The sequence below is a fragment of the Capra hircus genome, chromosome 18 (assembly GCF_001704415.2).
Source record: "Capra hircus breed San Clemente chromosome 18, ASM170441v1, whole genome shotgun sequence".
Classification (NCBI taxonomy): Eukaryota; Metazoa; Chordata; class Mammalia; order Artiodactyla; family Bovidae; genus Capra; species Capra hircus.
The window spans coordinates 23,324,627-23,348,406 of record NC_030825.1 but is presented as its reverse complement, the minus strand read 5'-3'; the positions used below and the strand labels follow the sequence as shown (position 1 = coordinate 23,348,406).

The window sequence follows — 23,780 nt, the reverse complement described above, 5'->3', positions numbered from 1 at the left end:
CTGTACTATGTAAGCAATTTAAGATCATTCAGTTTCTTTTTTTCATGTTACAGAATCTGACAGCTCATAGTTAGTTACTTTTTAGAAATGTCGATCCTTAAAAGGAATCTAACAGATTTCCCAGGACTTAGACATATAACTCGGTTCTTCTCTTTTCTTCATGTCTGTGATGTATAATTAATCATAGATTACTTCATTTTGTTTCATTTCATTTACAACATTTATGAGCTTCACTTTGTCAGAATGAAATGCTTGTCCCCTCCTTTCCTTTCCAAAGTGGCATAATTAGTGTTAGCATCTTTTTTAACAGGCTACATAAAGTTTAGTGGCTGGATTAAATCAAGTCATTAACATAATGTGCTACCCAATTTGCCCCTATCTCTCTTCATTTCCAGGACATCAAAGTGCCACAGAGCACCAGTGTAATTGGGCCTTGCTGGCCTGTCAGATTCCGTCAGCCTGATGACTGCTGCTTTTACTAAAAAGCTTCTAGGCATGATAATTAATGGGGGTGAGGGTGGGGAGGGAGTCTGAGAAATGTAAAACTTTGGACATTTCTCTATGAATATTTTATTAATTTGAATAATCAGAAGTTAACAGTATCAATTTGATGTATAATACATTGATTAAAAGCCTTGTTTTAGGTCCTCAAAATAGATATCAAAACTGAAAATTTGCATCTGCCATGGCATTAAGGAAAAAAGAATTATAATCCTTCTTTCACATTATTTCTAATTTTTATCATTTAAGCAGTGCATCATTCAGTTTTCACAACTAAATGCATTGCCTTCAGCTCACAGATTTCTTCAAGTGTGCCCACAGGTGAGAATGAGAAATCACAGGCTAAAACAGCAATGCTCTTTTTTGTGCAATGCATGTTTACATCTTTCTCCATTCCTAACTAACAGCAGTTTTGTAAAAGCTGCCATAGTCAGTCAGATTAAAATGCATTTCCACCTGGAAGCCAGGTTCTCCTCAACAAAGTGAGCAGGCATTCCCAGGCAATCACAGTAGTGATGTCCAGCAAAAATGTTTTAAAACTTTTGCAAAAGACAGAATGCATAAAACGATTCACTCCTGTTGGCATTCATGTATTAAAAGTGCTTAAGTCACTTCAGAATCAAATATGATATCCTATCAGTGGGTAAAGTACACTCCTCCCACTGTTTTACATATAGAAGCTTAAGCTACATTACTAAAAATATTGTATTACTCTCCTGATATTAGTTGCTTTTAAAATTATTTTTAATGTTTTGCAACTTAATTACCTCTTGCTGATATACCATGAACTATATACTGCTACATATAGCAGTATATACTGTATATACTAGTGTATATACTCTATGTATAGTATATAGTATATATAGTATATACTATATATAGTATATAGCAGTATACTCTACTTCTTTACACATGTGCATAATATTACATTGTATAGCTAAACTTTATTTATTTAAATAAGTGCCTTTTCATGGACCCTTTGGTTTCTATCAATTTTTGCCAATATAAACATTTCCAGCTGAAATGCTTTTATACATAATGTGTGAAAATTACTGTTTTCTGACATCATGTTTTTTGTCAAACTAATGAGTAAGAAATTATATCACTGATGATTCCATTTTAAAAGCAAACAAGATATATTTGTACATACATGCTTATGTATTTTTATATGAGCATACAGATCTAACATTGGGGTTCATGTAAGCAAAGGAAAGGCTTCTCAGGTGGTTCAGTGGTAAAGATTCTACAGGAGAAGCAGGAGACATGGGTTCAATCCACGGTTTGGGAAGATCTGCCCTGCTAGAGAAAATGACAACCCACTTCAGTGTTATTGCTTGAGAGATCCCATGGACAGAGAAGCCTGGTGGGCTTCATGGGGTCGCAAAGAGTCGGACACAAGCACACACAATCAAAGAAAATGTTTGAAAGTATATAATCAAAACATTGTACTGCAGTATCTCTGGGACATGGGTCTGGGTAAGAGTCAACAAACTATAACCCATGTGTCAAATCCAGCCCTCTACTTATTTTTGTAAATAAAGTCTTATTGGAACACACCACACTCATCATTTACAGGTTGTCCATGGCCTCTTCATGTACAAGAGAAGAGATGAGTATTGCCAACAGAGACCATTATAGCCTGCCATGCAAAAAATATTTGCTATCTGGCCTTTACAGGAAAGAAGCATCTGCCAACTCCTAAGTTAAGGAATGGGAGGAAACGAGGAACTTTGATATTTTACTTTCTAGGATTTTTATTGTTGAATTATTTTTAGTGATGAGTATAGACTGCTTCTGGGCTTCCCCAGTGGCTCAGCGGTAAAGAATCTACCTGCAGTTCAGGAGATGTGGGTAAGATCCCTGGGTTGGGAAGATCCCCTGGAGGAGGGCACAGCAACTGACTCCAGTGTTCTTGCCTGGAGAATCCCATGGACAGAGAAGCCTGGCGGGCTACAGTCCACAGGGTCACAAAGAGTCAGACATAACTGAAGCAACTGAGCACGCACACACGCAGAGACTACTTCTAAAAAGGGAATAATTTGTTAGCTAATTGTGTACTAAAATGTTAGCTAATAACTAAAGACTAGTTTAATATGAGTTGTAGAAGCTTATCTATAAATGTCTTAGAGAGGGTCAATAAATAGAGGTGAGTCTTTTCTGGTTTAGAGCCATGGATTGCCCAAGTGTGGTCCTCAGACTAGCAGCATCAGGATGACCTGAGAATTTGTGAGCGATGCAGATTCTTGGACCCCACGCTAGACCTAATGAATCAGAAACTCTGAGTCTGGAGCCCAGCAATCTGTGCCTTGTCAACTCTTTCATGTTGTCCTGGGATATGCTAAAATTTGACAACCACCTCTTTAGGGAAAGGCAGTACTTCTCACCATGGCTACAAGTTAGAAGCACCTAGGGAGCACATTTAAATGCCAAGGCCCAGGCTCCACTCAGATCAGTTAGACCAGAATTTTCTTTAAAGCTCCCCGCGTGATATTAGTAGGCAGCCAAAATTGAGTCCCTGTTTTATCACATCTGTTCTCAATGATGGTTAAAGTGGAACGGCATATCAAAATCACCTGAAATTGAGGGTCATTTAAAAAATTCTTCTCTTCTTCACAGCACTGCCATAGTAAGCCACAGTTAATGATGGAGATGTGTTATATCCCTCAGGTGTACTAGGGAAAAATACTCCAACCATTGCTTTAGAACATGTGGTAACGAGCTTCTGTAATTTGCTGACCATTATAGATACAGTGATTTTCATGGTATATAAAGGAGACAATGTTCTAAAAATAAACACTCTCAACCTCAGCATCATTTTGGTCTCCAACACTGAAGTTTTTACTATTTGTATTATTTGTTCAACACAGTATGTTTTAATAGAACATATGATAAAAGAAAGGTTACTGCCACTGATGAAAACTGGATTGAGTTTGTTTTGTTTTGTTTGTTAAAAACATTATCATCTTAACAGTTTGTGCTCTTCTTTACTCGTATTTCTCCCAAAGAACTATTATTATTTTTAAAATCAAAGACTTTTCAACCAAAACTTGCATGAAGAATGGATTTGATTACTAATAAGTGGAATCTCTGGAGCCTAATATGAGGTCTGCTGCTGCTGCTGCTAAGTCGCATCAGTTGTGTCTGACTCTGTGCGACCCCATAGACAGCAGCCCACCAGGTTTCTCTGTCCCTAGGATTCTCCAGGCAAGTACACTGAGTGGGCTGCCATTGCCTTCTCCAAGTATGAGGTCTAGGGGACTCTTTTTGAGGCTCTGAGGTGCTTGTGCCTACCCCCAGCCTGAAGAAGGCAAGTTATAAGAATCATCTTTAATCATTAATCATTCCTACCTACTCTACTTACTTATGGCTCTATCAGTCCCAATCCTGAGTTTGACTATTTGAACCAAATATTTTGAGCTTGTCTTAGACCTCACTTAAATTACACTTATTAAAGGTCACAGACATAGATTCATAACCTTCCATTTCCATTTTGTCTCGATTATTATAAAGTACCAAGTTCTTCATAGGCTTTATTTGAATTTATTTACTCACATACACAAAACATCTTTATGACAATAAAATAACGCTCATGTGAATTTGTGTAACCATTAGGAAAGTAACTTGCTAATCCTGTTAAGTTAAATTTCTTATATCTGTCACCCAGCAATTCTAAGAGAACCACTCACATACACAAGAAAACAAAGGGATATTCAATGCAACATTGTTTTAATTGCAGAAAATTCTAAACATTTTGTTCATCAATAGAGAAACAGACTCAGTTCAGTTCAGTTGCTCAGTTGTGTCTGACTCTTTGTGACCCCATGGACTGCAGCACACCAGGCTTTCCTGTCCATCACCAACTCCGGGAGCTTACTCAAACTCATGTCCATCGAGTTGGTGATGCCATCCAACCATCTCATCCTCTGTCGTCCCCTTCTCCTCCTCCAATCTTTCCCAGCATCAGAGTCTCTTCCAGTGAGTTGGTTCTTCACATCAGGTGGCCAAAGTATTGGAGTCTCAGCTTCATCATCAGTCCTTCCAATGAATACTCAGTACTGATTTCCTTTAGGAGTACCTGGTTGGATCTCCTTGCAGTCGAAGGGACTCTCAAGAGTCCTCTCCAACACCACAGTTTAGAAGAGAAATAGACTAGAAATTAATTACATATATAATATAAACGGAATTCTGTACAACAGGTAATATTAATGAGTTAGATTTCAATTATAACCATAAATCTCAAAATATTGCATTGAGTGAAAAAACTGCAGAATAATTCATAGAGGATGGTATCATTCATATAAAGTCTAAAAACAGAAAACAATAAGTTATTGATCAATATATACATACGTAGTTCAGTTCAGTAGCTCAGTCATGTCCGACTCTCTGCGACCCCATGGATTGCAGCACGCCAGGCCTCCCTGTCCATCACCAACTCCCGGAGTTCACTCAGACTCACGTCCATCGAGTCCATGATGCCATCCAGCCATCTCATCCTCTGTCGTCCCCTTCTCCTGCCCCCAGTCATACGTAGTAGAAAATATAAAAGCATGATTGGGCATGATACACATCAGCTTCAGGATAGTGGTTGCTTCTGGGGGAAATAGAAAGGACGGGAAAGGAATTGGGAGGGGGCACTTTTCCCTGAATCTGAAATATTTTATTTCTCCCACAATAAAAACAAAAAGATTTAAATCAGACATAGCAAAAAAGTAAAATCTGTTTAAGATGGTGAGTACTTGAACATGTCAAATTATTTTCTTTATAGTTTAAAAAGTTAAAGAAATGCTTGTTTGCTGGAGAATTAAGAATGAAATAAAACTCACATACAATCTCCTGCAATAGTGAGATTTAAATCTAACTGACTGAAACAAGTTCCAAACCTTTATCAGAGGACATTCTCAGTTAAGCAATACCGTGTTTAAGAGCTGTCAAGTTGAATTAAGTTTTTAGAAGCCTAACAATCCAACCCCAGTGTGGCTGCTATGATTGTTGAAACCAGAGGAAGAATTCAGCATGATCTTCTGAAGTAAAACATTTAAAAAAAAAAAAAATGTAAGCCTGCCAATAAAAGCCCAAGTAAATACTATAGAGAAATATGGCCTAAAATGAGAATTATAGCATCAGTCAGGAAGCAGGAGTGGAATTGAGCCAAAATCATGAGAACTCTAATTTTTTTTTCTCTGAGAGTAATACAAGCTGTCATCACATTTCCAGATCATTCAATCACATAAAGTATAGTGTCCATCCATACAGACAACTGAAAGGAAGTTGCACACAGTTCTTATTTGAGAGATTTCTGTTATTGCTGCTCACCACAATCAGAAATTTTAAATGCTCTTTTTGTATGCTGATGCTGACATCTGGCTAACTAGGGAAGCTAATAGGGTAACCAGTGAACAGGAGAGAAAATGTACTGAGAAGTACTGAGAGGCCCAAAGCCCATTCTGGCTAGCTAACGTGTTGTATAAGCAGAGTGTCATTCAGAGGAATGACCACGTGGCTTCCTCTGGTGGTCTTGAACAGACGTTATTCTGGCATCCGTCTGAAACACTGTGCTTCAGTCACTGTCATGTGAATCAGTATATTGTTATCCCTTCCAGTTCACCTAATTGAACTTTTTTTTCCCATTATTTCATGATGAGAATTTGCAAACACACAGAGAAGCTGATATAACAATATCCTACCTTAGATTCTGCAAAACTGACCCATCTTTGAAACAGTATTATTCAATTAAAATCTAGACTGGCAAGATTTCTATGTTTTTCAACAGTTTCAACTTCCCACAATGTAGCAGACACAATCAATATTTGCTAAAGGAGCTGCACTAATAATTGCAGCTTCACATATTTCTGGCAATATAGAAAAGATATTCACAATATATAGAAGATCCTCAGCATTCCCTTGACTCAATGTCATTAAGTATTTATTGAGAGCCTCCTAAGTGCCAGATCCTAGAGAGGATGTTAAATAGCAAAAGATGAATAAGATATGGTCCTGGCCTCCAGGAATTCACAGTCTACAGAGCGAGGCAGATATGTAAACAAATCCATGAAATCCAGTGTGAGTGAAAAGTGCAGCGCGGGCCCAGAGGAGGAACCAAGTCAGTCTTGGAAATCAGGAGTAATGCCCTCATAAAAGGAGTACATGCGTGGCCCAGGGCTTCAAATAAATGGAATTTTGTCTGATGGAGGAGATTTCAGATGCAAAAGCTCAGCAATAGAAACAGTACGCCACAGGTCTGGGGAAATGGCTAGAGTATAGGATAATAAGTTTCCAAGCAGAAAGGTGATACCCAATTTGTTTTAGAGAAGGCACCCTGCCACCAGAAGAATAGTTGAGGCTACAGGCAGGAGACTAGAGGGAGGAGGGCCTCACCTTTCTCACAGCCATGAGCATAGAGCCACTTATTTTTTGAGTGTGTACTGATACAGTCAGCAAGATCTGGCTTCCCTAGTGGCTCAGATGGTAAAGAATCTGCTTGCAATGCAGGAGATCCGGGTTCAATCCCTGGGTTGGGAAGCTCCCCTGGAGAAGGAAATGGCAACCTACTCCGGTGTCCTTGCCTGAAGAATTCCATGGACAGAGGAGCCTGGTGGGCTACAGACCAGGGGGTCTCAAAGAGTTGGACGTGACTGAACAACTAACACTCCACAGCAAGACTATGGTCCCTCTGTAACTAAAACAGCCTCATACCACCCGTCTGTCTGCTTGGAAGTCAGGAGTAATGCCCTCATAAAAGGAGTACATGCGTGGCCCAGGGCTTCAAATAGATGGATTTTTGTCTGATAGAGAAGATTTCAGATGTAAAAGCTCGGCAATATAAACAGTACACCACAGGTCTGGGGAAATGGCCAGAGTATAGGGTAACAACTCTACCAACCAGTTATCTTTTGTGATTCCTTCTGATTTCTCCCCACTTATTCTGTAGTGATTATTGTTTGTTGTTTCGTCCCGAAGTCGTGTCCAACTCCCTTGTGACCCCGTGGACTCTAGCCCACCAGGCTTCTCTGTCCATGGGATTTCCCAGGGAAGAATACTGAAGTGGGTTGCCGTTTCTCCAGGGCATCTTCCTGACCCAGGGATCAAACCTGCATCTCCTGCTTTTGCAGGTGGATTGTTTAGCCCTGAGCCACCTGGGAAACTCTCTCTCTCCTTATTCTATGAAACTACTTTCTAACTATTGGAAACTGTTGAATTAGTTCCTTCCTCAGATCATGTGAGAACATAAAAGAAGTTTCTCTAGAGATAAAAATGAGAAAAGAAACCACATCTTGTTTTGTCTTTGTATTTCCAGTAGCTGACACAGTGTTGAAATATCTTCAGCTTTCCTTAATTCAGTGAACCACTGAAATATTTAGAAAGTTAAAGGAATAGAAATGAATGATCTATAGGATATGGTGGGTGTGAAAATGGAGATTTGCAAGAATGGCTCCAAGGTCTCCTGGTTGTGGGTGACCAGGTGGACAGTGATGTCATCAGCTGAGAAAACAACTATCAGGATGAATGACAATGGTGGAGAGGAGAGATCGGGAGTTTATTTTTTACACTAAGTTGGAGTTGTCTGCTACACAGTTGATGTGCTTCTTAATCTTCAGAATCTTTGCATATCATCTGCTGCTGCTGCTGCTGCTGCTAAGTCACTTCAGTCGTGTCCGACTCTGTGCGACCCCATACACAGCAGCCCACCAGGCTCCACAGTCCCTGGGATTCTCCAGGCAAGAACACTGGAGTGGGTTGCCACTTCCTTCTCCAATGCATGAAAGTGAAAAGTGAAAGTGAAGTCGCTCAGTCGTGTCCGACTCTGTGCGACCCCATGGACTGCAGCCTACCAGGCTCCCCTGTCCATGGGATTTTCCAGGCAAGAGTACTGGAGTGGGGTACCGTTGCCTTCTCCAGCATCTAGTTGAACTTTTGATTCACAGAGGCATGAGCAGAACCAGAATTGTTCCAGCATTGAAAAAGAAGCTGGCTAGGCCGATTAGCCAAAATTTATAATGTTTGGAAATTGTTTATTCAGGGCATGCTTCCCTAGATACATACTATTTGAAACTTATCCCTTTTTGGACTTAGGTTGATTCGTGTCACCTTAAAGGAACAAAGAAATAATAACTGATAACTCTTTTAAGTTAGAGAATTAAAAAGGACATAATCTAGAGTTAAGGAGGCTGGGGTGGTGGGAGGGAAACTAAGAAAAAAGAAAAAAATGATCTGGGCCAGAAAGCAGACAGACATCATAAAAAGAACTGTAAAGCTTTTTTGAGGGAGGGGGTAATATAGTGGGTTTCTCTTGGTTTATATGGTTTTGGTATTCCGTTTGTTTGTTATCCAAGTATCTACATTTATTTAGTATGTAGACTATATTTTGTATATAGTCTTATTTGACAGCCCAAGTTCGTTCTTGTAGTAATACAAGTTTTCATACAGGGATTGTACAGTTAATATATTATTAATTTTTAAAAAACACTTAAATAAATTTGATTCCCTTGCTATTTAAAAGTTAATTTGTCTCTTCATTGGATTCTGTGATAACCAGATTTTAAATTCCTCTCATTCACAATGTGAAAATAACTATGTATACACCTCTTTTGCCTTTGTTATAAGCTGTTTTCTTTTAATTCTTTTGTGCAGAAGCAGTCTAACCACAGCACAGGAATGTTTTATGTTATTGTCATAACAATTCTAAGTTTGTCAAATTGCAAGTTATATAAAAGACTTAATTATGCATTGTGCTGCAGTTGAACCAGAAGTATAAAATAGTTTGTGTGTATGCTATTTTGACAACCACAATACATTTTAAGGAAAAATAATATTTAAAATGTTTTCTTTACTATGTTAGTCTTTGGCAAGCAGAGAAGGGCTTTCTGAAGTGAGATTAGACAATAGAGCCAACTTCATTTTTTATGCACGTGAACAGAGAGGGCTTGAGGTTATTAGTTGAAACTGAGTAACCTTTCCAGGCTTTCATCTCTTTCTTTTCAAATTTGAATATGAAAAGCATATTCAAGTCAAAGACCATCACTTTAATGACATTTGGCAGTCATTTGATTTATTAGGTTTTAGAAAAAATTTTCCTTTAAATATTTCATCATACTATGCTAATCCTAGTAATATTGCCAGCTGCAGCCTTGTACCTGTATTAGTGGAGACAGAATGGTGTGGAATTTTCTCTGTCATCCTAGTAAAATTTCCATGAATCTACTGAATAATAAAATAACCTTATTGAAATATTCAGATTTGGGTTTTTAGTTAAAGTGTCTTAGAATACATAATAAAAGAAAATGTCTTTTGAAAGAAGGGGGTAAAATTACTTCATCAAATATTGAGGGGGTTTGCCAGCAATGGAAATTGTTCTTTATGGGAATATTCTCTACAATAGGGTACTTAGGCTTTTCAGTTTGATTAATTATATTATATACTTTGAAATATCAAAATAGTAATTGCTATGGTGAATTTACACACTGATTTACATTTGACAGTGAATTCCTAAAAGTTAGTTATATAAGCAGGTCTTAATATCAGGATTTTTAGTATTATTCCAAGTTATATAATTTACAGTAGCATACCTCTGAATTTAATAAAGAGAGATTTAGTAAGGGGGAATAAAGAACAAATTTTTAATTGTAAACATTTAAAATGAAATTCAGTGTAAACATTTAATTGTGGAATTATCTTGGTGTGATCTAATTTTTAAGTCATAGTCTATCATTTGTTTTAAATTATTGTTCAAGGAAACATGACTCACATATAATGTTTGTTACACTAAAATCTATTAAATAAGGATTGAGATGAAAATTACACAAATATATTTTTTCATTAATTCTGTAAAAATGAGATAATAAAGTATAAGAAAATTATGTTAAATTCAATAAAAATTTGTCTTTTGCTTGAAAACTTATTACTCATGAAATGAAATATGTTATGGAAGAATACACAAGAGAATGAGCTGTAGCCCTACTTAATATGGATTCATACAGTTATTTATGTTAGCATAATAGCTATAAAGTGTTCAACAGGCTTTGATCTTTGAATAACCGAAACTTTCTCAGGTACCACAGAGTAAAATAAAAGCAGTGATAAACATGTATTTCACTACATAGTTTGAAACAAGGCCAACTGATGTGTGTCATTCTGAAAGCAATTGTAGATGAAGACCTCATAATCTTCACTCCTGATGGACTACTAGGGGGTATTTATAGTCTCAAATGTAAATCAGGAGACTATTGCCATGACACTGTTAATTTCAAACCCTGGGGCATTGGAAGCTCATTCTCTCTCTCTCTCTGTCGTGAATAATCTATCATGTGTAACTAGACTGTAGGGTACAATACCTTCCAAAAAAAGAAATCAACGAAGGCCAGTACCTTCATGTTTTATTTAAAATTGACAGTGACAAAAGAGTAAAGGATTTTTTTTGTTCATTTTTTGTTGTTGTTGTTTCTTTATTGTGTTTTGTTTTTGCTCTTTAAGCAGCCACCAGAAAAAATCCGGATTGAGATCATAGCCCTTAGCCTTAATGATTCCCGAGTAACTGCAGATGACACTATCCAGCGACTCTTTGTGGAATGCAGATTCTACAGTCTTCCTGCTGAAGAGACACCCGTGTCACTTCCCAAACCCAAGAGCGGCCAGTGGGTCTACTATAATTATAGCAATGGTAGGTATGGTATTTATAATATAGACTTTTATCTGTGAAGGAAGCCAGAGGAACACAAGAAAGTACAATTGTTTAATGTTCACATAAAATCATGGAAGTATAATCAGAATAATTAATGAAGTCAAACCTGTAGCATAAGGATTAAGAAATTAATTTTAAAGTTCAGTTGGTCCTTTGTGTCTGTGGGTTCTGCGTCTTCAGATTCAACTGAAACACTTGAGGAAAAAAATTCCAAGCAATTCCAAGATGCAACACTTACACTTACCATGCATCCACAACTATTTACATCGTAAAGTTTCATAAGTAATCCAGGGATGATTTAAAGTATACAGGATGTGCACAGGTTATATGCAAATACTATGCCATTTCATATAATGGCAGCATCCTTGGATTTTGATAGCTGCAGGGATCCTGGAACCAACCCCCCCTTGATACTAAGGGACAGCTGTAATGCTGAAGTTATATCAAAAACAGTGGGAAAAAGATGTTCTAGATCTTCCTGCGATATCACAGTATCAGTAGAAAAATGCCACCTGCATCTAAAGTTGAATTTAATTAAAAAAATGTATTTCAAGGGGAATAAAAATACTATTTTTTATCATGATTCTAACAATTGATCCTATTTTTTTCTGCTCAGTATTGTCACATAGATTTTTTTTTGCAATATACATGTGTGTATATATATATGTATATATACATGTATATCTCTCCTAGTGTCTAGATGTTCAGGATTTTAATTGAGTGATATAAGTTCTTACAGTATCTTTTCATTTTTAGCCCACACATCCCTTTATAACAGCCAGCAGGTTTTCTGTTTTAAGGCTTTATCATCTATCAGCTGCTGCTGCTAAGTCGCTTTAGTTGTGTCCGACTCTGTGCGACCCCATACACGGCAGCCCACCAGGCTCCCCCGTCACTGGGATTCTCCAGGCAAGAACACTGGAGTGGGTTGTCATTTCCTTCTCTAATGCATGAAAGTGAAAAGTGAAAGTGAAGTCACTGAGTCATGTCCAACTCTCAGCAACCCCATGGACTGCAGCCTACCAGGCTCCTCCGTCCATGGGATTTTCCAGGCAAGAGTACTGGAGTGGGGTGCCATTGCCTTCTCTGATCTATCAGCTAGTTCACATGAAAATCTGCTAGGCCAGTACAGACCCCATAGGCACTCTGTAAATTCTTAGATCAACCAACTTTAGAATGATTTTAAGGATAGTAGGTATCAGTGTATAATTAGAGGGGAGTAAAAAATCTTATCGGGCTGCCATGACCATAAATTAAAACTGCTTATTAAGTTCTTCAAAAGCCCTATGTTAAAACAAACCAGAAAGATGGAGTGTTGCATTATCTTTAGCAAAACAGGCCATCTCATGCTAGTTGAACACCAATATTTTTTTCTCACAAGTTTTGTAAATTTCATTTTGATCAATATGTACAATCGTACTATTGTGCCAATAGGATTGTGAATGCTCATGGTTGGTTGGTTTGTTTTGCAACTGGCATTTTTAGAAACATGTTCATTGCTTGAGATAGTAATCATGAGTATGCAGAGATCTGGTCTAGTCAGCCTTGTATCTACATTTCTTACTAGTTATGAGAACTTGGGCAAGGTGTTTAAATTTCATGATTCCCCATTTTATCTATTGAATAAGGTGCTAAGAACCCTTCCAGTTCAGATTCTATCATTCTATGATTAAGAAGTAGGTTGAGAAGTCACTTGAGGAATAAGTAGTGTGGTCAGGATAAGAATCTGATTTCTCCTTCCTATCACTGACCTGATCTAACAGAACATTTCCAAAGACTTCCTCATACTTTCTAGAGATCTTTTAACTGCAAAGTATCAGAAAAGTAAGCCATAATCACAGTATTTATTAGTAATGAAAAAACTGTTACTGAACTAATTTTAATGAAGGTACTCCCAAGAAAAGAGACAAGCTCTTCTGTTTGTTTTTTTTTTTTTTTAATTATTATTCATTGTAAAGGTTAGCAGGAGACTGTTTGGTTGAACTGACAACAAAGTTGTTTTTTAGAAGTTGGTTATGCATTGAGAAGTTTGGCCATGCAGCACAGCAGATGTTTCCATTTGCTTAAGGAGCAATGCACGTTATTCTTTGGGGAAACCTGTGGTACATGCTCAAGTTTCCTGGGTTTTGTTCAGTCTCACATGATGACCTAGGTCTGTTTGGGCTTTTTGTCAGTTGCTAGGCTGGGGCTTCCCTGATAGCTCAATTGGTAAAGAATCCACCTCCAATGCAAGAGACCCTGGTTCGATTCCTGGGTCAGGAAGATCTGCTGGAGAAGGGGTAGGCTACACACTCCAGTATTCTCGGGCTTCCCTTTTGGCTCAGCTGGTAAAGAATCCACCTGCAATGCAGGAGACCTGGGTTGGATCCCTGGGTTGGGAAGATCCCCTAGAGAAGGGAACAGCTACCCACTCCAGTATCCTGGCCTGGAGAATTCCATGGACTGTATACTCCATGCGGTTACAAGTAGTTGGACACAACTAAGCGACTTTCACTCACTTCAGGTTGGTTAGTTGGCATTGATTTGGTTTTTTGGGGTTTTTTTTTCTTATATTTTCCTTTTACTACAAGATATACTACTAACTGGTATTTTAGTATTTCTGATGAATTATTAATAATCACCTGATAGCAACAAGAAAACCAATAATCTATTTGAATTGAATTCTTTAGAAGTATTTACTATACTTTTCTACAGCTTCTATTTCTACCTATTGAGTTTTGACTATATAGAATTGTCAAGGTTAATTGAAAAGAATTTTAAGGATATTTATATGGTGGGAAGGGAGAGAAATGTACTTTGGGCTTAGAAGCAAATTAATGCTGTTTTATATCTATTGTATCTAAAACAATGAAGTCCTAGATCATCAGCAAATCTGAGAAATAATTAACCTTGTAGAAGGCTTATTTTTCACTTAAGGAAGACATATTGAAAGTGCTTATTTTTAAATTAATATGTTTGCATCTTCTTCCTTGTAGGAGAATCTCCTTGAATCTTTGCTTCATAAATAACTTCTCTCATTCATCTAATTATTGTAATGATTTAACAGTCACTTGTTACTTGATATAAAAGGTCAATATAATATAGCCTTCAGTTCAGTTCAGTCGCTCAGTCGTGTCTGACTCTTTGCGACCCCATGAATCGCAGCACACCAGGCCTCCCTGTCCATCACCAACTCCCAGAGTTCACTCAGATTCACATCCATCGAGTCAGTGATGCCATCCAGCCATCTCATCCTCTGTCGTCCCCTTCTTCTCCTGCTCCCAATCCCTCCCAGCATCAAAGTATTTTCCAGTGAGGCAACTCTTCGCATGAGGTGGCCAAAGTACTGGAGTTTCAGCTTTAGCATCATTCCTTCCAAAGAAATCCCAGGGCTGATCTCCTTCAGAATGGACTGGTTGAATCTCCTTGCAGTCCTTACATCTTCCAAATCTTATTAAATGTTAATGAAAGTTGTTTTATTTCCAAACTGACGTTTTAACTGAGACAGAAAATTTAAAGGCCAGCTAGTGCATGCTGTCTCCTATTGGAACACCATACCAATTGAGAGGTGAACTGAACCTTGTGATGATTTTACTCTGTGGTATGACTTGAATCAACTCAGAAGAGATCTGTATACTGAGGCATGATTTAGGTACATAAAATGAGAGGTTTACACTAGTGATCCCCAGGATTATTCATAGCTTAATTCAGTCTTTATTAAGAGGTGTTAGTACGAGTTTCACATACACAAAATAGATCTTTTTTAGGGCTACTAACTCTAGGGGGAAAAAAAAGAATCAAAGTCGAATTAACTTGCTAGACATCGGTAGCAAAAACAAAAGTTGTATTTTATTGAGCTTGAAAATGTTGCTTGGAGAAGGCTGAGAGAGCAAGAGAATAGTTTGGTTACAAAAAAAATAAGATTAATGGTAGATCTAAAGAATGTTGTCTGGGCTGAATAACATCTTCTAGAGAGTTGACAGTGGGAAGGAAAAAAGATTAATGAAATCGTCCAACGTTTTTATGAGTCTTATACAGATCTAGACCTTTAGTCTCTGAGCATTGACCAGTCCATCTGTTGGAACAATTAAAGTTTAATTCAGAAGATGCAAAGGATGCAGAACTTTAGACTTTGTTACTGATGGGAGGAAAACCTTGGCAAAGATGAGGACTGAGGGGAGATACTACTTTAACACAAAAGTTATCTGAGATTCAAGGTTATCAACCCTTAGCCTGCCAGGTGCCTCTGTCCATGAGATTCTCCAGGCAAGAATACTGGAGGGGGTTGCTACGCCCTCCTCGAGGGGATCTTCCAGACCCAGGGGTCAAACCTGCATCTCTTACGTCTCCTGCATTGGCAGGTGGGTTCTTTACCACTAGTGCCACCTGGGAAGCCCCCTTATATAATTAAACTATCTGCATTTCTTCTGCCAAATAACATTGCTAAAGAAAATAGGGATTTCCCCAACCTGCAGAAGTGAGGGATGTAGTTTCTGATTTGTTTTTGGTTTTTTATTGGAGTTTCTTTGCAATGCTTTGTTAGTTTCTGTTGTACAGCAACGTGAATCAGTTATACGTATACATGGGTTGTGTTTTTAATGGTAGAGAATTCAAGATCACCTCAAGTATTTGGACTACTGGTTTGTTTCTTTTTTGAGACACGTCCTTTCAGTAAGTTTATGTCAAATTCTAGCAAATCCTAAACCCATGTAGCTTCTGATGAGAACGAAAGGTAATTATCTTAACTTTTGGAGAGTTCAGATTCATTTCATAATCACTAGGATTGCTTTTTAATGGATATTTTAAGTTTTGAAATGTAGATTTTTTAACCCGCCTAATTCAGAATATCAAATGGATATTCTTGGGATCATAAGCTGATTAGAGGTAACCTAAGTGTCTCCCACATGTTTAACACACACCAAAATGTTTACTAGCTTCTGATCCTTTTCAAAAATCAGGGAAGGAGCTAATTTAAAAAACTGATTTCAAAAATCAACCAAGGGTCTAAACCTTGGTTCTCACTGGTATCCTGACCAGCAGCTAGGAGGATGTTAGACATGCAGATTCTCAGGCCTTCCCCATACCTACGGAGTTAGAAGTTGAAGAGGAGCCCAGTCATCTGCATTTTACCACATCCTGCAGGGATTCTGATGCACATTAAAGACTAAGTTCCTGAAGGCCTCATTTATATAAGCAGGAGAGCTGTACTTCTCACTTGGTACACTTTTGGAGAGCCAAACTCATTAATGTGTAGCTGGAGTTTTTTCTAAAAGGAAATTTTTTATTTTCAAGTATAGTTGTACAGTGTTGTATGTTAGTTTTAGGTGTACAGTGATTCAGTTACATACAAACATACAGATATACATGTATATATTTCTTTTTCAGATTCTTTTCCCCTTATAAATTATTATAAAATATTGAGTAGAGTTCCCTATGCTATAGAGTAGGTCCCTATTGTTTATCTGTTTTTTGTAGAATTGTGTGACTCTATTGATCCAAAACTCCTAATTTATCCCTCCCCCTACCTTTTTCCCTTTAGTAACTGTAAGTTTGTTTTCTTTCTCTGATTTGTAAATAAGTTCATTTGTCTCTCTTTCTTTTTTTCTTTTTTTTAGATTCTACATATAAGCAATATCATGTAATATTTCTCTTTCTTTGTCTGGCTTACTTCCCTTAGTATGATAATCTCTGGGTCCATCCATGTTGCTGCAGATAGCATTATTTCATTCTTTTCAGTGGCTGAGTAATATTCCATTGTATATACATATATTTATTTGGAAGATGTGGTATGTATACTGTGTGCGCACACATACACACACCTCCCACACATCTTCTTCATTCATCTGTTGATGGACATTTAGGTGGCTCTCATGTCTTGACCATTGCAAATAGTGCTGCAGTGAACATTTGGGTGCATGTTTCTTTTTGAATTACAGTTTTCTCTAGTTATGTACCCAGGAGTGGGATTGCTGGCTCATTTGGTAGTTCTGTTTTTAGTTTCTTAAGGAAGCTTCATACTGTTCTCCATAGTGGCTGCACCATTCTACATTCCCACCAACAGTGTAGGAGGGTTCTCATCTCACCACACCCTCTCCAGCATTTATCATTTGTCGAAAAGGAATTTTTGGAAGTGTTCAGTCAAGAGAATTGGTTAAGGTACCAAATGTAACAAAGCAATATCCCTTTAAGAAAGCGTGAAAGGAGAGTGAGGTGGCTTCTCTTTACACAGTGATGGAACTCGCTCACATTTCAGCCTGTGCTAACAGCATGGTTGCAGCTTAAACAACAGGAAGAGTTCTGGCCTCATGTAGAAGAAAGAGGTTTAGCAGAGAGGTTAAGAAGGCAGGCCATGAGGCAGACCTTCCTGGATTCAAATTCTAGCTCCGCCACTTCCTAGCTAGGTTACTTGGGGCAAATTACTTAGCTTCTCTAGGTCTGCTTGATCATCTAAGTTGTGGGTCAGCCTGGTTCTTAACAGATGTGATTGCAATAAGCAAAATATTGAGTGTAGTACGTAGTACATGAATGTCGCTCACTAAATAGTGGCCATCACTATTTTTATCTTTGTTAAGAGACTAGGAAATACAGTGTGTTAGTCAACTGAATGAAGCAAAAGCGAAACGTGTCCCAGCTATACCAGTTTTTACCAGTTTCAGTGCCGTCGCTCAGTCGTGTCCCGACTCTGCGGCACCGTGGACTGCAGCACGTCGGGCTTCCGTGTCCTTCACCATCTCCTGGAGCTTTCTCAAATTCATGTCCATTGAGTTGGTGATGCCATCCAACCACCTCGTCCTCTGTCGTCCCCTTCTCCTCCTGCCTTCAGTCTTTCCCAGCATCAGGGTCTTTTCTAAAGAGTCAGCTCTTCACATCAGGTAGCCAAAGTATTCTTCAGTGGTGAAGATGTTTTTTTAAAACATTGAACATAGAATTGCCAAAGATTCAGCAATTTTACTTCTGGAAACACACCTAAAAGAATTAACAAGCAAGGACTCTGACAGAGTTTGTACATCATGTTCAGCACAGCATTATTCACAATAGCCAGAAGGTGAACAACCCAAATACTCATCAGAAGACATAAAATGTGGTGTGGTGTGTGCGCTAAGTCATTTCAGTCGTGTCCAACTCTTTGCATTCCCGTGGACTGTTGCCCACTAGGCTCCTCTGTCTGTGGAATTTTCCAGGCAAGAATACTGGAGTGGGTTGCCATTCCCTTCTCCAGGGGATCTTCCTCACCCAGGGATCAAACCCACATCTCTTACTCTCTTGGATTGGCAAGTGGGTTCTGGTGGCTAAAATGAGGTCCCATTGCTCTTCCCATAGTGAAAGAGCATGACTTTTTTAAAAAGCATGGCACTTCAGCATTGATAGGTAACACTATAAAATTTACAAGAACCCTTTGTCTTTTTCGATTTGTGTAAAAAATTACAGTAACTTATATAATTGGCCACATTCACTAGTACAGTATCATGCAAAGAACAATAAGCTCAAAGTTGTAGTTTGGCCTTGGTTCTTCCTTCTCTTAAACCACCAGCCCACCCCTACACAGACCTTTGCACCCCCCAGCATGTGTGCCTAACTCAGTGCCTGGCGTGTACCGTCTTTGGTCCTCAGTTTTTACTCAACTGAGCCAAGGATTAAATGAATTGATAGCGTCATAATTTGAGACTGAACTCAAATTGTCCAGGGAAACATCCTCAGTATAAAATATGTTTGTTCCCGGTGAAACCTGGCTTTAGAATTGTCGTGATATCTTTCACCCTGTGTGTGATAAAGGAATAAGCCCTAAATTGAGATCTGGTCACCAGAGAGACTTTAACTCCATAATGGCATCTGAAAAAGAAATGTCTTCCACAGCTAAGGTATGGCCGAAGGGCTGCCGAGCTGAGAAAAAATAAGCAGGATGAAAACTGAAGTGTTCCCACTCCAAGATGCCATCTTCCCAAAGTGCAGACGCTTATTTACTTTTACATGTTCACCGTCTTCTTCCTGGTGGGACTCAGATGAGTTATCTAGTCTGATATTTCAGCTCAGTAAAGTCTAGCCACATCCCTGCATGCCAGCCTGTACCTTTAAAACCCACAGACAAACTTCACACCCGAAAAAGCCTCTCCCACCTCCCTCCAGAAGTCTATCCCGTACCCCCCACCCAACCACGAAGAAACGTCAGCCTGTGGATTTCCTCAACCCAACGCGCTAGGATGCCTCTTTTATTTCGTGTTGTGGCAGGAAAGAAGGATTAAATTACCGGGGCTGTCAGGAAGGACAAGCTCTCTGCCATACATTATCATTATCACTCGCTCCTTGGGTGAAAGAAAATGCAGTAAATCCCTCAAATACAAAGCAATAAAGACCGCTGGCTTTTACTGTCGTGACTGCCACTGCCATTAACAGGCAGTGACAGCGATGTGGCACTCTCAGATGTTGCTCATATCTTCTCTGACATTGTGCACATAGGCCTGCCAGTGACATGACATTAGATCACATGACCGTTCAGATTTGATTCTGGTTTCCAGCGCTGCTTTCTTTTCCCAGGCGTACAAGCGAGGTGGCACGCATCTCTAAAAACAGGGATTTATACAAATACAGAATGATACTAACGTAGCATCTTTCTGAGTGACTGCCTCCTGTGAATTTTTTTTTTTTTTTTTTTTTGGTTTAGTGATCTACGTGGATAAAGAGAACAACCAGGCCAAGAGAGACATCTTGAAAGCTATACTACTGAAACAAGAGATGCCTAATAGAAGGTATATTTTAAGCATTCTAAATTACCTGATGGTTTATACAAGGTAGCATGGTATGGTTAAAAAAAAAAAAAAGCACAAGATAAGGAAGCAGAACACAACTTCCCTGATTCGCTTTGTGTCCTTGAACGAGTATGTGACCTCTCTGCGTCTCTCTCCTCCTAGAAATATCATAGCCCTGCCTATCATACAGAGTAGCTGTAAAGGTCCTACAGGGCTCTGCAAACCAAGTACCCCACTGCCACTGTGACTGCAAAGCTCCTAACAAGGATTGCCAGGAGGGGGCGCTCTGGACCCAGTGTCCGGAGAATAATTTCTTGTTCTGTCACTAGCTGTCTGACCTCAGACCACCATGGTGTGCCTCACTTTCTGCACCTGTAAAATGGAAACAATAATTCCGTATAGGGTGGTTGTAAGGATTAATGAGATGATACATGTTAGATGAATAGAATAGCTCCTCACACAAGAGTTTAAGTGCACGGTAGGTAGTCACTGCAGTCATGATAAGCAGTAGTAAGTATATAATAATATTATTATTTGTAATAGCTCCTCAACCTTTCACACATTTTTACATCACTATCACGGTGTAATAATTCATCATTTCATATTATTTTTAATGTCTTTTCTGGCCAGTTTGAACAGGGCACTTTACATTTTGGGTCAGTATAGGAGTTAAACCCTTTTGAGAAGGAGAAAAAGAACATGATCTTAGTGAGTTCGTGCATTTGAGTGAACTCCCATCCATGCAGTCTCAGGAGTTATCTCAGTGCTGCCTATGAATGCTGAGTGGGGCTTCAGCAGTGCCCCTTTATTGGCTTGTCCCCCTTGGCCTGGAGGGGGACCCTTTATCTCCCCATTGTCTTCTTCTCCTTGCCTTTATGGCCCATGAATGACACGGCCTCTCATTGCCTTACCTGAGCCTAGCCCCCAACCTGAGAAAGAGACTCAAGTTCATCTCTTTCCTGGAGGTCATGAAGTGAATGTTCACATTAGATTTTTCAAAAGAGCTTTCAAACTAGCATCCAATCTTCTGTTTCATGAAAGGAAACTGATGTTCTTAGCTCTTAGGATCTGACAGGGGCTTTCTCTTTAAGTCCTTGAAATACATGTATTGTTTCCTTGGATCTTGATTCTGAAGAAAGAGTAGGAAAACCCTGTTAATTACTTGGAGGCTTGGTGTTTTTCCCAGGACGGCGGATAATCACTCAGGCTTTACTCACTTTGTATACTTCAGCATCTTGCAAGGCCCCCTCACATACCACCAGTCCTTCAGGCATCACAGGTCACTAGTGACTGGACAGCACTGGCCGTGTCGCCTGCTTCTCTGCGGTCAACAAGCTAGGTTATCACTGTCCAGAACTGAGCTTTAAACAATAAAATTAAGTCCACAGTAGCTATAATGACTCCCACTCTCCCATCATTGTTTCCCTTAAAATTTCTAAATGCCCCCCAGAGACACAAATGTTCGTGTCACTTTAGAAACACACAGCAAACGGCACTGCAGGGGCAGAGTGACTGACTCGGGGCTGACGGCAGCGAGGGAGGGCTGGGAGTACCAGCCGCGAGCTCCTCTGGCTGCCAAGGGAGGGATGGGGCCATCGCGGGAGGCAGTGTCATTTTCTTAAGGAAAAAAAAAGAATTTACATCTGTCCACAGGCAAAAGACAGTTGTGATTCCAGTGAATGTTCTTGCTTCTTATAAATACTCTGAGGCCACAGAGTATTTATAAATACTCTGAGTGTCTCTGTTTTCTATTGAAACAAGCTTTTCCCATACCTCCTAGATTATGAGAATGCATTTGCTCAGACAGCATCCCTCTCATAAACTGGTGATAACATATTCAGCCACAGCTACATAAGTTTGACCAAACTTCCCTGACACACATAAAATGATGTGCATTGTATAATATAGTGAATTACATATAGCACCTTTGCTTGCTGCCCCATCCTGTATTTACAAGTAGATAAGCGTCACATTAAAAGTGAGGCAACACATTGAAATGGGAGTCTGAAAACTATTTCTTTGAAGTCATAGTTTTGATACTGACTTAAGGCTCCTTTTTGGTTTCATTTCTTCCCTGCAAGTGTTCTACTGGGCAGATCCAGCATAAAACTCACAGGTGACCCTTAGTCTCTTCTATCCTGTTTCATATAAAAAGGAAGTATTTCAGAAAGTGGAAAGAATCAAAAGTGTCATTTTAGAAAATGATCTAAGGAGTTTCAGTGTCTTCTGGTTTCCTCAATGACAGCCAGCAACGTCTGAGGTCTCAATCTTGAGGCCCACCCAGCCCAAAGCTGGCCTTCTCCAGCCAGTCTTTAACTGGGACTTCGGTTTTGCAGTTGACATAGTAGTTCACCAAACATTTATGATCCCTACCTAAGTATCAGGAACTAAAATGCTGGATAAGAGGAAGTCACTGCACTCATGGAATATACATCTCGCTGAGGGAGACAGCCAACAAGTCGACCAACTATACATTACAGTAGGTACTAAGAGAAAGCTAAACAAGCTGCTAAAATAGACAATTACGGGGAGGGAGTGCCCTGGCAGGCCAGTGGTTAGGGCTCCAAGCTTCCACTGCCAGGCCTGGGCTCAATCCCTGGCCTAGATCCCAAGATCCATGTAGCCCAGCCAAAAAAAAGTAGGAGTGAGGAAAGTAATAACATGAAGGCGAATCCAAGGAGATGACATTTAAGCTGGTTAGTGAAGCCTCTTCAGCATGTAAAGCAGGGTTCCACCTCTCTTGTCTGACAGGGTTCAAGGTAAGATAAGATGTGTCCGTATGAGTCCATGTATGTGTATATACAGTTTAGCCTAAACCAAGGCTGAACTAAATAGTTTTTAAACCGTCTCAGTGCACCTTCTTCCCTTTTCAGCCTAACATTAATTTCTTATTTTTGTATTTGACGTCTCATTTTGCTCTCAATAGAATTTAAACCAGAAATATTGCTTGTTTTAACGTTTAGCTCTTTTGTTGGCATTTAGAAGGGTTGGGTTTTTTTTTTCCTTTTTGTCTCAGAATTTTCATATATTCAGTGGAGGTTGTAGTCTACATTTGTAAAGTGATAGATATTATCCTTAGATGAGACATTATTTAAGGATAACACTTAACATTATTATAATAATCTTGTAGCCTCTATCTTTTCTGTAAGTCTTGTGGGTATAAAATGTGCATCAAATATCACTTCTAATTCCTGCTTTTCTAAGCACACTCATTTTAGGATGATATCTTTCATCATTATTCTTCTTGTTTGAGTGATATAGCCATTGGGTAATTTGGGTGTCTCTGTTTTCTATTGAAACAAGCTTTTCCCATGCCTTCTTTTTCTCTCCCCTTAGAAATGGAGAGGCGTAAGGAACTCTACCTAGGTTAAAAATAATAATAATAAAAGAGCAAACACTTATTCAGTGCTTACTGCGTTCCAGGTACTGTTTAATGTATCATCTAATTTGATCTTAACAAGAGCCGAATGAATTATTACTGTCCTACAGATAGGGGAACTGAGATCAGAGAGGTTAAGTAATTTGTACAAAGTCACACAGCTAATAAATAGTAAGGCAGAAATTTGAGCCCAAAATAGATGCCCTTAACCACTTAATCTTTTTAACTTTCTATTTTGTATTGGAGTATAGCTGGTTAACAAATTTGTGATAGTTTCAGGTGAACAGGGAAGGGACTCAGCCATACATATACATGTATCCATTCTCCCCCACACTCCCCTCCCATCCAGGCTGCCACATAACATTGAGCAGAGTTTCCTGTGCTATACAGTAGGGCTTTGTTGTTAACCACTTAATTTCTCTATTTTATGCATCATATAAAATATCCATTTTACCCACTTTGCAGACCATTCTGTAGTCTTCACAATTACACAGTTATTGTG

At 39.0% G+C, this 23,780-nt stretch overlaps 1 protein-coding gene across 3 annotated transcripts in view; it reads left to right on the top strand.

Annotated features, from left to right (window-relative positions):
* Nucleotides 1-23,780, top strand: part of RPGRIP1L (RPGRIP1 like) — a 100,552-nt gene that overhangs the window by 70,218 nt on the left and 6,554 nt on the right. For 2 of the 3 annotated variants that reach the window (XM_013971052.2, XM_005691981.3), the window contains exons 23-24: nt 10,969-11,155; nt 19,815-19,899. In XM_013971052.2, the coding sequence (XP_013826506.2) occupies nt 10,969-11,155; nt 19,815-19,899 (272 nt within the window). The remainder of the gene's footprint in view (nt 1-10,968; nt 11,156-19,814; nt 19,900-23,780) is intronic. The other variant, XM_013971050.2, reaches the window with a different exon arrangement.